The 14,502-nt window shown below is 35.5% G+C and overlaps 1 protein-coding gene across 2 annotated transcripts in view; it reads left to right on the forward strand.

Annotated features, from left to right (window-relative positions):
* The first annotated feature begins 598 nt into the window (after positions 1-598).
* The window catches only part of LOC149779370 (uncharacterized), an 85,847-nt gene continuing 71,943 nt past the window's right edge, over positions 599-14,502 (forward strand). Inside the window, exon 1 of one of the 2 annotated variants that reach the window (XM_089940002.1) lies at positions 599-882. In XM_089940002.1, coding sequence (XP_089796128.1) covers positions 754-882 — 129 coding nt within the window. In that variant the 5' untranslated portion in view covers positions 599-753. Of the gene's footprint in view, positions 883-14,190; positions 14,375-14,502 lie in introns of those variants that run through there. The other variant, XM_089940000.1, reaches the window with a different exon arrangement.

Below are 14,502 nucleotides of genomic sequence, written 5' to 3' on the forward strand. Positions count from 1 at the left end.
TGACGCGCTGTAACCTAAGGTTTACTGACTTAAAAGAGCGAAACATAGAGAAATAAATTTAAAAGAAAATTATCATGGCATAATAAACCATATTAAACAGCTCGTGGTATATACTATTATTCAATTCGTGTCATAAATCTAATACAAAATAAACACTTAAGTAAGATCCTCGATATACAATATAACGAAGATTTTTTACTGGTTTCAAAGAATTTGAATGAAAAGGTCTTCAGAATTTCCATCAAAAGTTGGCATTTTGTTTTGCGGGACAAATAGTTCCTCCTGAACCATGACTTTCCGTATACTTTCCCAAATCTGATTCGATCACTTCACAGGGGATCGTATCGTTGCTTACAATTTAACTATTAGTCGTGATACATTAGTAAAAAAATAATACGTGTAACTGATAAATTGTAAGCAATGTTACGAGCCCCTGTGGGTCACTTGCCATTAGCAAGTCATGAAATTAAAAAGGTATGGTTAAGATTCTTCATAACAGTGACATCATGTGGGGTTTTAAGGTCAAACAAAGTCTAAATGTCTGACGATACGATACGTAACAGTAACAAGTATTATCTATATATACAGTGTTATCATTGGAAACACCAAGGACATTGGAGGCATTTGATACTTGTAATTTTCGGTGTGCCGTATTTCCTAGTACACGTTACCTTTTTACGATGGTAAATAAACCAAACCCTGGCAGTCAAGTTTAATTTTTGACTGCAAGTAAGCTGACCAACAACGTGCATTATGGCCACTGGGATGGAGACTCTTTTCCAAAGCAAAGAAGATATAATTGGTTTCTCACTGGGGCAGCCGGGACGACAGACTTTAGAAGGAACCAATGTCGTTATGCTGGAAGCGACTGAAAAGTGTCTGGTGAGTAAGAACTCCGAACTATGATGAAATATCGAAAGTAAATGTAATTGTTTTCGCATTGTCACACGTGGATATCCGATCTGTGTGTCTTTCTATCTGCCCATTTTAGGATATTAACGTAGATGCGAGCTGGTTAGTTGATGTGAGCTGTAGATTTTGTATCATTACGTTAGCTTGTATGTGGGCCAGCCAGGCTAGCCAGATATGATCTGAGTCGAACTATTCCCTCATGCTTCTCTTTACAAACCCAGATAGGGGCCCCGAGTGGCCGAGTGGTCTAAAGCGCTCACCGTTACGGATCACTGCCATCTCACCTCTGTCTGCGTGAGTTCGAGTCTCAGCCTCATCTAACGATGGTACATGAGAAAGCCTGCCAGTAGCTTCTTGTGGGTCGGTGGTTCTTCTCGGGATTTTCAGGGTTCTTCCTCCACCAATTATACTGACCGCCATGCATGGGATATCTTGTGCTGAAAAATGGCGTTAAACCCCATAACAACAACAACATCACAATAGACTCCATGTGACAAAATACACTACACTAAGCCCTATAATAAAAATAACAAACCCAGAAATTACCGTGCTAACATCATCGTTTGTCCAGCCCATCCAAGTCCAGATCCAAACTAGTAGTTATACCTGACTGAAAGAAATAAGCCTCTAATGACACAGTGGTTGCACGTATATCTTCAAATATGTCGTTTAACGGCAAGAACCCCATGGATAATGGAGGTATATGGGGAAAAAACTGTGTGAATGAGTATTTTGGCATCCTTAAGGCACAGGTTCGACGGGGAGGTAAAGTGCAGCCATGTTGAAAGTGCGGTGTAAGGACGTGAACCGATTAGTTGATCTGTAGGCATTGTGGTGATTATTACCTGGCAAGAAATTTAAATGAATATAGAACAAGGCAGATTAACATGGTCATTGCCGAGGCCAGGTCACACAGAAAATCCAATCCCAGTAACACGGCCAGTTCCGGCTCATAGTAGGTGCACAATTGAAGCTCCTGTTCTGAACCCAACAACAGCTGTAGCTCCTAGGTGTAGGGAGAAGAGAATGAGAAGGAAAGAACTCGAAAGAATGAACGCGAGCAACTGCTCATCTTGGTACAGCGACAAGATAAATCCACTGTTATCACGGTGATTATGAAATATTATTGCGTCACAGTGCCAGAAAATCACAGGCTCTAAGCCGAAGCTTCGGTGGTGCTCACTACTATGGTGCCTAGTGCACAAACTGTCCTCGTCAGGAAACTGAAGATACTAGATGGTCTATGGTTTAGCTCCGTGATGACTACATAGCAGGAGCAAGCTGTAACAGGCCTGCATAACGTTTACAGTATTAAAGTGATGGTCAAATTTGTAACTCTGCCACTAGCAGCTTGCTGACCAAGCTAATGTCACCATACTAAGGCATATTAAAGATGCGATATGGGTCTGGATGGGCATTAATCCGCTGTCAAGTACCTCATTTTGGTATATCTCAGTATCGCCTGTTTCGGAAACGGAGCTACATTTCAAAACCAAAAGTACACACCAGTATGAACAACAACGACCGCTGCTTTTAATGGGTTTTTCTGTCTTCCATGTACCCGACTATTTATAAGGTTGATCAGACAGGCAATTACCGCCAGGACTTGGGAGAACTCGACTTTACTGGAATCAACATTCTTGTAAAGGCTAGTGATACTGGCACGTTCGAGCGCCAAAACACAACTATCGCAGTTAGTGTTTACAGCAGGAGAAAATGGTATCTACCCTCTACGCATCAGCGAGGAGATCCGAGAGGTTGTTTTGAAATACGGCCGAGATTATCATGGATGGAGTCGACAGCACGACATTCCATTAATCAGCACACTGTCATATCTGTGATAATGCACTAGAATCAGATAGGTTCTAGACCACTGAGAAATGGACTGCATGTACTGCGGTGCAGCCCAAACTGCATGTATCCTGAAACTGTGTATTTATCCCAAGAAAACAAAGGTGCCAACTGTGCTCCATAACTTGTGTAGCTACAACGCGCACCTTATCATGGAGACGATTAATACAGTCTCGCCGAAGAACATCGGCGCCATATCACACAACATGGAGAGGTGCATGATGTTCTCGCTAGGGCAGCTACAGTTTATTGACGGTCTCCAGTTTATGAGCAGAGGCCTGGACAATATTGTCATCTGTTTTTCTGCCGGTCACCTGATAGTAATTGCGCATTGAGGCGTCATCATATGTGAAGATCTTATCTGCATGTTTCTCTGCGCATGTCTTATCAAGATAATCGAGGCATTAATTGAGCTTGCGGGAATAATCGGCCAGCGTAGGTTGAAGTTTTTCTTAGCGCCTTGTGGTGGTGGGCACTTTTGGTGTCGACATCTTTCTGCCTAACGTATAAAGTAGGCAGTATGATTATGTGAATGCCAAGACACTGACAGCTGTCCTGTTGAACATAATATAATTTTTTTCATTTCAAGGCTTCTCTGGTGTAGACATTCCTGTTAAGGACTATTTAAAGGGTAGTACCTACAATGTGAAACATTTAAATTCAACCAATTTCACAATAACATTTTTGACAACTGAATTTCTCCATCAGTTCCTGTAACAAATTAAAAAGACATTCACATTTGATTCATCGCAGTCCAAGTTTACTATTAAAACACATGCTTATGGACTAAAATGTGTACTTATTTTTAATTGTGTTGAAAGTCTAATATAAGTCAGGGGTTTAGGGTCAATGAAATGGAAAGATATGAACTTCATCAGGAAAGCTACTAATCTATTTTTAGAATCCCCTGTGAGTGAGGATAGTTTCAATTACACATGTTTATCAGATATAGTGGACCGCAATGAGAGCTGTAGTCATAGAAAACATGAATTATTTGATGAGAGAGCTGACCCATTTTCTAGGGTTCCTGCAGTGAATAGCACTCCAACGACCTTGATCCCTATGCCACCTACAGAGGGTCCTACTAGAGATCATATACAGCTCTCTCCATGTATGTGTAATACTGATCTGCTGCTGGCTGTCATACAAACACTCCAGAAGCAAGTGGGCAAGATCCAAAAACAGATTGACAAGCTAAGAAATGAGAAGGTTAAATTAGCTGTCCAGAGAGAGAGAAGCCTTTGATTATCAGCAGACATTCACAAACTATTGGTCTAAACCTATTTCTCTAAGTAAAAGTGTACACCTGAAGTATTGCCAAAAGAAAACCAAATGCAGTTTTCCAACTCTGCCACTGACTCAGCCAGAACTGTTACAATTATGATTATTAAAGCACCATACAGACTATCTACATCAATACAAAGTGAACATAATACTTTGCCTTCTACCAGCAAAGATAACATCCTCCTTATTGGTAGTTCCATTTTACATAAAATTAACAACAGAGGGCTGAGGCACTGTGTTAGAAAGCATGCCATTTCAGGTACCAAAATACAGACAATACTGGAAGATATAAAAATATATGATCTCTCCAAGTTTACTAAAAAAGTCCTCTATATTGGAGTGAACAATGCCAGTGAAGGGACTGATCTAGAACTTTTTGAAGAACTATATGACCGACTAATTACTCACATCCATAAGCAAAATCAATGCTGTCAGGTTGCATTGTGTGAAATGGCCCTTAGGGGAGATTGTGATGTGTTAGACATCAATGAGGTCATCCGAAGAATGGCAAGTGAACGGAAGTGTGATATTGTTTACAATTACATGTGTTTCATGGAGGAAGAGGGACAAGTGATGCAACATCTATTTAGAAAAAGAGATAATATCCACCTGTCTACCAAAGGGGTGGAAAAGCTGGCAAAAATATAAATGCAGTCATTCACGTTGTCTGTTCTTACGGCCATATTACAAACCCAATGTGGGTCAAAACAGCATCAGACAATATGGTCAGCCATATCAATAGTCAGTACACTTTGGGATGTGATTATTGTGGTGAGATCAAACATTCAGCACAGGAATGCAGGCACAGACAGCCAATACAATGTCATCAGTGTAGTAACTTTGGACACAAAGCCAAAACTCACACTAGATTTATGGAATAGGAAAAGGGAAATGAGGCCATCTCAACTCCACGGGAAGACACTATTCAGCTGGAGGACCAATATATCTATCAAGGGCTGTCATATACACCAGGCATCCCTTGTCAAAACAGATTTGATCCCCTTGCTGATGAATGTTTTGAATGTGGAAACTTACCAGCTACTTGTACATATTGAAATATGACTGATAGATTTATACAATGATTATAAAAGTAGAACGTAGAGTTGTAGAAAAACTTTTTTTTTAAATACAGTAATGATAGTTGTAATGATGATCACTGTCAACATAGTTTTAATGCTTTTAATGTCTCCTTGAGTGCCTCTAATAGCATTGATATTAATCTCATGACTGTAGGAGTTTCTAGCAAAGGTTTACATATAGGTCATTTAAATATTCAGGGTTTTCGTGGAAAGATTGATCAAGTGAAGTTACTGCTAACCACCAAATAATAATATCCATTTAGTTGGACTCTCGGAAACAATTTTAACAGAAAATCAGGGTGAAAATTTCTTGTATATCAATGGATCTGACAAACCTTATCGAAAGGTGGGCTCCTTGTGTATGTTAGGACTGGTATTATCTGTAAAAGACGGGAAGACCTAGAAATACAGGAAATATAATAAATTTGGCTACAGATCACTTCAGAAAAGCTAAGCCCTATTTAATAGGTTTTGTGTACAGACCCCAGTCATCACATACTGATTGGTGTGAATATTTTGAACTTCAAGTAGATAAAATTTCAAATGAAGAGAAAGAAGTTTGCATTCTTTGCGATGTAAAAAGAGACCTTCTCAACGATCAAATAAAAGGGAATTGGATGAATTGTATTGCTTCGTTAGGTATAAAGCAACTAGTAAATGAACCCATCGGAGTAACATCTACCTCGAAAACACTTATAGATCATATTTATACCAATACAAAAGAAAATATTTTGTAAGTAATGGTTCCAAAGATTGGTATAAGTGACCACTTTGAAATTTTCCTAACACGTAACGTCAATAGCAAATCAACAAAAAATAATACCCATAAATCCATTACCTACGGAGCTTTTCAAAATTTAGATACTGTTAAATTCCTAGAAGATCTGAAACAAATTCCATGGAATACAGTCCAAAACAAAGAAGATATAGATGATGTTTTAGATACTTGGGCAGATCTGTTCAACAGTATAGTGAACAAACATGCCCCTTTAAAAACACACAGGACAAAGAAAGACCACCAGCCAGGGTGGATCTCCCCAGAAATTTTAGAAGCAATAAAGCGAAGAGACCAACTAAAATCAGTAGGAATAAAGTTAATAAAATGATACCTCAAGGAAAACAAGCGCACTACAAAAACAGTGCTGGATGAAAACGAAAATAACCCGAAAGCTATCTGGGAAGTGTTTACAGGGTTTGGTGCAGGTAAATGTAAGAGTAAAACTGAAATTTTATCCCTCAGTCATAAGGGCATTTATGCTGATAATCCAACTGACATCTCAAATATTTTTAACAACTTTTTTGTTCAAACTGCTGAAAACTTAAAGAGCCCAGAACTTCATCTGATCATCTGGAACTCCTGAAATGAGTCCAGTATTGTATTGAAATATATATATATAAAAGTGGATGATTGTAAAGATACAGGACTTGATATGATTGAACTAAGGCTACTAAAGGTAGTTGCACCTGCAATTGTAGAGAGTATAGCTTACATTTGCAATGAAAGTATTAAGTCTAATAAATTTCCACAAACATGGAAAACTGCCAAGGTTATACCATTGCATAAAGCAGGAACAAACGATGATGCAAATAACTACAGACCCATCTCTATCCTTCCTTGTCTCTCCAAATTGCTAGAAAAACATGTACATGATTATTTTCTCAACTATTTGAACACTTATGATCTTATTCATGATAATCAGTCTGGCTTTTGCCAGAATCACTCATGTGAAACTGCACTTGTATCTTTGATTGATAAATGGCTGAAAACATTAGATCAAGGAGAAATGGTAGGCACTGTTATGGTTGATTTTCTTAAAGCTTTTGATCTTGTACACCATTAAATTTTGCTTGAAAAACAAAAAATCTATCAATGCAGTGAAAACTCATTAAACTGGTTTACATCCTAGAGTGCAAAAAAGTATCTTTAAATGGTCAAATTTCTGAACGTAAAAATATTAATTGTGAGTACCACATGGCTCCCCTTGGACCTCTGTTATTCACTTTATTTATCAACGATTTATCTCTTAAGATTGGAACTTCAGTATCTTCCACTGACCTCTATGCAGATGATACTACACTGTCTGAGATGGGTAAAACCAAAACGGTACTTGAAAATAACTTATAAGATGCTCTCAACAGACTTCAAGTATTGTGCAACGAAAACAGTATGATCATAAATACAGAAAAAAAAGAAAGCCCTACTAATTACAACACAACAAAAACGAGCAAGGCTAGATATCGACAAACTCCAGGTTGTATTTGACAATGTGAGCCTTAATATAACCTCTCCAAATAACATTCTTGGTGTATTCGTAAATAACAATCTTACTTGGTCTATTCACATCAAACATGTTTCAAGAAGGTTAATTCTTATCTTTGGCTACTGAGGAAAATCAAAACATACATCCTTCTTCAGTATATGGTCATCTTTTATAAAAGTTATATTCAGCCATATCTGGACTACTGTAATGCAATTTGGGGTAATACCTATAATTCAAACATAACAACAATTTTAAAATTCCAAAAGAGGGCTTGCCATTTAATTATAGATCAATGTATATACATTTTTCAGGATGCAATGAATAATATAAAGGTTTTAACAATACATGAAAGAATATTTCTTAGAAAGGCCAAATTGATGTATACAGTATCGAGAAAGGCCATTCCTGTCTATCTAAACAATATCTTTCGCCAAGAGATGCTGATGGTACTCCAAATTTAACATCCATAAGAAATAAAAATTACAGTATACCAAGGCCAAAGAAGGAATTGTTTAAAAAAGTTTTCAATATACTGGTCCACTGGTATGGAACAACATTCCCAGTGACATAAGGCAGGCTCCTAGCTTTTCTTCTTTTCTTGATCTGTCTTTAATGGACGAAATCTTTAGAAAATTGAACAGTTCTAGTACAAAAAATACCACCTGCTTTTCTGTGATTTTGCATCATTTTCGTAGTTGAATTTGTCAATGCAGGATGATATTTTATGTTTTATATATGTTTATGTTTTCACAGATGCCTGTGCATGTGTTCCAGGCTTGATAATTTGAATTTTAAAATTACTTAATTATTTAGTGTCAAGCCAGATTCTTCATATCATGTTGTATATACTGCATATATTGTACATAACAGATAGAAGGCCTCAGGGTTGATTAGTTCGAACTAAATGAGTTACCATCTCTAAATAAAGTCTTTATTATTATTATTATTATTATTATTATCTGACCTCAAATATGGCTTACACGAGGAACATATTGAAAATTTTGTCTCTATTTTCCATAATGGATTCTCATATCTGCAAGAGATTTTCACCAAAAGTCTCCTAATGATGTTTAATAGTTTTAAATTGAGCTGATCTTGCATTCAATATGGCTGACTCCGTGGCTAATTTGAAAACGATTTTGTTCAAGAAGATTACAGATTTTTTGAACACAAAGCAGTTAAAAAGAAGAAATGGTCTTATCTTGAATTCCTGGAAATTATTTTTGGTTGGTAGAGCAGTAGGCCCTTCGAAGGACCCTTGTTATATAGAGAATTATAAATTCATATTTAATTTTGTAAATAATTTTACCTGAAAATCAACTAAAAATGATAGCATTTTCTTACCTATAATTATTCAACAACAAAAAAAAAAACATATCATTAATGGAAGGCACAGGAACAATTACCAGTATTTATTTCTTCCCATCATCTATTCATGATTGCTACGTTAATAAGAGCCAGTGACCTTTTCAAGGTTCCTGCCTAACAACCAATATATAATAGTAAGGTTTTAGCAATACATGAAAGAATATTTCTTAGAAAGGCCAAATTGATGTATAAAGTATCCAGAAAAGCCATTCCTGTTTATCTAAGAATATCTTTCAGCAAAGAGATGCTGATGGTACTCCAAATTTAAGGTCCAAAAAATGTAAAAATTACATTATACCAAGACCAAAGAAGGAATTATTTTTGAAAAAGATTCAATATACTGGTCCACTGGTATGGAACAACATTCCCAGTGACATAAGGCAGGCTCCTAGCATTTCTTCTTTTCATAATCAAAGTCATAAATGGATGAAATCTGTGCAAAATTGAACAGTTCTAGTACAAAAAAGTCTGCCTTCTTTTCTGTAATTTTGCATCATTTTCATAGTTGAATTTTTCAATTTAGGATGATATTTTATGTTTTATATATGTTTATGTGCATGTGTTCCAGGCTTGATAATTTTGAATTTTAAAATTACTTAATTATTTAGTGTCAAGCCAGATTCTTCACATCATGTTGCATATACTGTATATATTGTACATAACAGATAGAAGGCCTCAAGGTAGATTAGTTCTGTATCTAATTGAGTTACCTTCTCTAAATAAAGTCTTTATTATATGTCGAGAATCCCTACTTCACACGTTGGATGCAACTGTTTGTGATGAAAGTTCCATTTCATTTGGCGAGTATTTTGATTTCATATGTTGAATTTCACAGCAACGAGAAGCAGCTCCATTGTTTTACAATAATACGGTCCGTTCACGAGAGCGACCTCTAGCGAAGAAATTCATAGTAATTCTCGACCTGTGAATGGTAACTTTCAAACTGTAAATGCATGAAATGTAATGGCTCCTCATAATTGTATACACGATTGGTGATTCTTAATACTCGATATTATTTTGAATTGTTAAAGTGGACATTGTGTAATGTTACTTTTAATACCAACACACCATTTCACCATATAAAAATAAAAAAATTGACAAGCACAATAAAGTGTTCAATCAGCGCTGTGTAATTCAACATATACAATCTAAACACTCAACATACGAAATGGAACTTTCAGCACAATTAGTGTGATTCAACATGTTAAATTGAAACTCTCGACATATGACATTAAACATTCAACAATCGCCTTGTAATTCAGAAGATATGTGAGAAGAACGGGTTTATAATAAACTGATAGGTCGTAAATTAAGACTTGAGAACGTTTCAGGAAATTAATGAAATGCATCGACTGTTAATTTCTCATTGAATTAATGCAACTTTGTAATGGAAAAAAGAACAGTTGCTCTCGTGTTAAGTATGATATAGCACGTAAGCTACTGGTAGTTACTTTTTGACGTCATGAAGTAATTATGATTTATTAACAACCACGTGCTTGATAACAGTTCGAAATTGTTACCATTTTCACACGCGAGTTTACTTTGTTATGTATATCTATACTGAGTATATTCACAGAGATAACCCTGTCAATCAATCAAATTTAGTTGTACCTGTTCTACACATTGAGAATTTAAACGATGGTTTGCAATCCGACTGTAGTGCCATTGGTACAACAAATCTTCGGAATTCAGAAATATGAAATAATCTGGTTCAGAAACTTCCACATCCACAACTACAAGAGAAGAGTGAAATTAAACAGCTGTTATATAAATCTGAGCAATTACTTATAGATGTTCCAACATGAACAAAAACATTTTACGTCTAGGGCTTAAACAAAGTAATAAGACAAGTAAAACTTAACAAACATCCAAGTTTCTAAAATATTAATTTATTTTCCTAAAATAAAATTCGAACAAAGTGAAAGAATGCAAAATAACATAACTGTGCATGATTTCATATAAAGTTATCGTAAATTCTAGCATCAATTTCACATTTATTCGGAAACTATCGATAGGTATTCAGAATGAAGGTTGTAATGTGTTTATGTGTTAACATGCTACCACCACTGAAGAATCACAGTTATAAATCCATTTTTTCTTCAAGGTAATCGCGTGAAAGTAGAATATCACTGAAGTGCTCGAACGTTTCGCATAACACGACTGAATTATTTAAATGTTCAAGTCCTTGAATAATTTAACATAATCCTCAATGCACTGTCGGTTTTAGATATTTTCCACTGTGCAAATCCAACGAACACATAAATAAATCAGATTTCTTTTCATGACTTACAAAACTATCTTACGAACTGAAGAATCCTGTCTGCTGCTTTGATTCTCTTATATAGTCTATATGTGCGCATCGAATCAGCAAATTCCGAATCACTTCAAAGATTCTCCAACATTTAAATTATTAAATTGTGAAATAACCAACAGTCACATTCTGCCTTTCTCAAATTATTGAGCCAATCAACAACTATATCGTGCGTGATAATCTCCACAGAACAAATGCACCTCAAGTATCATGTGATGTTTCATGGCTTCCATTCAAATTAATGAGTGGTGTACTTGACTAAAATAGTTGTTGACGTTGACCTTGGCAATACACCTTGATTTATGAATGAAATTATACACGTATTATACATGTATTTTTACTATAACACAAGCCCGCCTCTGAATATAAAGAATTAAAATATAAAAGTCACAACCGGAAATGACTTAAATAGATGTATATTATAATTTAATGGATTGTACAAATATCCATAACATACAATGTACCATGATGTTGAAATTGTAAGCTTTACACCTGTGAAGCTGCATCTTTACAGGTTGAATTTCCCACGCAGGAATGCTTGAAAAAGGAAACTCAGTATTTGCTGGAGAATTACTTTATTGAACCAAGTAATTGGAATTCACCATGTATTCTTGTGTCGAAACCAGATAATACTTTTGCTCGTGTACACTGACTTCCGAAAAATGAACAGTATCACCAAAACAAATTCATCTTGAATACCAATAATCGATGGCTGTATTGACAAAATTGAAATGCAAAGTTTGCAACCATGCTTGACAGTTTGAAAGGATTTTGGCAAATTCCACTCGTGGAAAGAGTAAACGAAAATTCGGCATTCAGAACTCCATATGAACTTGATCAAGATAAAGTGATGCCATTTGGTATAAACAATTCTCCCTCAACAGTCCAGCGTTTAATTAACTTGATACCATCCGATATAGTTGTGATGCGCATACATCGATGACGTCATTATATACGACACCTTGAAAGATCACGTGGAAACCTTTCAAAAGTTCTTTAATCGACTCAGTGATACAAATTTGACAATTAATTTAAGTAAAAGTAAATTTTGCCGTGTTTATGCTACATTTTTAAGCCTTACTGTTTGACACAGTCAATTTAAACCTGTAGACGTTAAGGTTGGGGCTGTGTCTGAATTTCGAGTGCCTATCAGTAAAAAGCAACCAATCCGATTTTTGGGTACGGCTGGATATTATCGAAAATTTTGCTCCATTGTTTCCATAATTGCTCAACACGGACCAGTTTGTTGAGTAAAAGGAATAAGTATTTATTGGTCTCATAAATTTCAGGAGGCTTTTGATAAATTAAATGCCAAACTCAAGAGTGCACCTGTTCATTCATCTCCAAATTTTAGTTAATCATTTAAAATGTCTGTTGATCAAGTGATGTAAGGGTTGGTGGAGTATTAAATGAAGAAGACAAAATGGTGTGGATCATTCAGTGTGCTATTTCTCTAAAATAAAACAAACAAGCACTATAAAAATTATTTCACTTTCGACAAAGAGTGCTTTGCTATAGTTTTGGGTTTGCAATACTTTGAATTGTATAATAATTGAGCTTCTTGTCCGATTATTGTATTCATTGATCACACGCCCCAATACCACAAAAACAAAAATGAAAATCAGAAATTTTTTTAGATTGAGTTTGATATTGCCGGAATACAACATTGATACTGGACACAAGATAAAATATAATCTGATTGCAGGTAAACTTTCGCGTGTATAGAAATATTCGGTTGCTTTTTTATATATATTTTGTGTCATTAATAAGACAGCTTCCTGTGTAATTTTATTTGTATATTCTCAGATGTATGTTTGAATAATATGTAAAATAAAGCTTTATTCCATTCATTTTTCTTCTTCTTAATCAGAAGAGGTGTTATGTGAATCTATATTGGTTCTTTTCGTTTGGTGCATGACTGTAGATTGCAATGAGCTATAAATAGGTTGTTTACAAGTTTTAAAACCAATATTAATAATAAACCTGTTGACAAATTTGGGCTAATTTCCCACTGGATGATTTAATCAGTGGGTTTTGTGTTTCGACTTAGATTGAGTAAACAAATATTTAGATGTTAATCTGTACGTGTATATAGGGCAAATGGTGGACATTTAATTCCTTTTTATTTTTCTATATTCTTAATTTAAAATCAGTCTGCAGATGTTTATTGTTATGTTTACATTTGATCTGAGAATACTCATTGGTTTAGATTATTCATTAGAATTAGAAAGAGCATATCATCTGGACAAAAATATTAACCTGGGATTTTTCTTTATTCAAGGAAGTTTTAGCCATTGCCATGGTGATACCATCAAGACTGTTGGCATTTTAGCACATTCAAGGCTGCTGGAACATCAGTACATTCAGGACTGAAACTCATTCGGAACACTCTATTCTTTTGGACTTGTGATATAATTTTTAAGATAATTTTGGAATTAATACATAATACTGTAAGTTCTTCTTAAATTTTCGTTTTAAAACTTAGAGAATTAAATTATTTAAGTTTTACAAAACTTGTAGGTTTTTTCTTCTTTCTCTTACTTAGTTTTAAGTCCACAGAATCGTAACAAGCTAGTCTGGTACCCTGGCTTCCCATGATGCTCGGCACACGAAGCTTGGCACGCATAAAAATAAAATAAGAGTATATATGTAGAGTTTGGAGGGTCATGATTAGATGATAATGAAAACTAAAATTTTGTGAAAAGAATCTTTTGAATCTTATCCTATTTGTAAAGGACCAAAAACAAAAAAAAAAAAAAAAAGAAAAAAAAAGAGTACAGATACAATACTTTATTCATTGCTGAGGAAATTTCGGTCCGTTTAGAGACTGTATGTTTTTTCCATAGGGGCTAGTATACAATGTAACTGTCATTCATGTAAGTTCATGTACGACCGATACAGAACCTTGCATCAAGGATGATTCGATACTCATATATATATAGGTTTGATCATGCGAATTACAAATTTAAATTTATTGAATGTTTAGGTGTTCCCAGAGGTTTCTTATTGTGCGTTGATATAGTATCGCGAGTACTTCAGCTGCTAACACTTGGCGAGTTTTTAAGTTTTTGCCGCCAGAAGTCACGCAGGGGAAACAACTCGTACTAGTTTTATACATGTATAAATTGGATTGTTTACTCCTCTAACGACATTGACTGACGATGAATAAGAAACGAGACCTTTTCGAGGATCTAGGATTTAGTGATGGGGTTGGCAGTGGTGCAGTCCCTTTTGCAATGGGGGCCCCAGGTCCGAAAAGTATGGCTGCATGTAGTGAGCTCATGATCACAGCAACACAGCTCTGCTTGGTGAGGAAATTAATCTCAATTGCTTCAAAAAAACTTTAAGGGGGTGGGGAGGGGAGGGGAGTTGTGTATATATCATTACAGTTGAAACTGACCGAATTAAAAGTTTCTTGTGTAGGTCTAAGTTCCTT

The sequence above is a fragment of the Sinohyriopsis cumingii genome, chromosome 17 (assembly GCF_028554795.1).
Source record: "Sinohyriopsis cumingii isolate HCF-2022 chromosome 17, ASM2855479v2, whole genome shotgun sequence".
In the NCBI taxonomy this organism is placed as follows: domain Eukaryota; kingdom Metazoa; phylum Mollusca; class Bivalvia; order Unionida; family Unionidae; genus Sinohyriopsis; species Sinohyriopsis cumingii.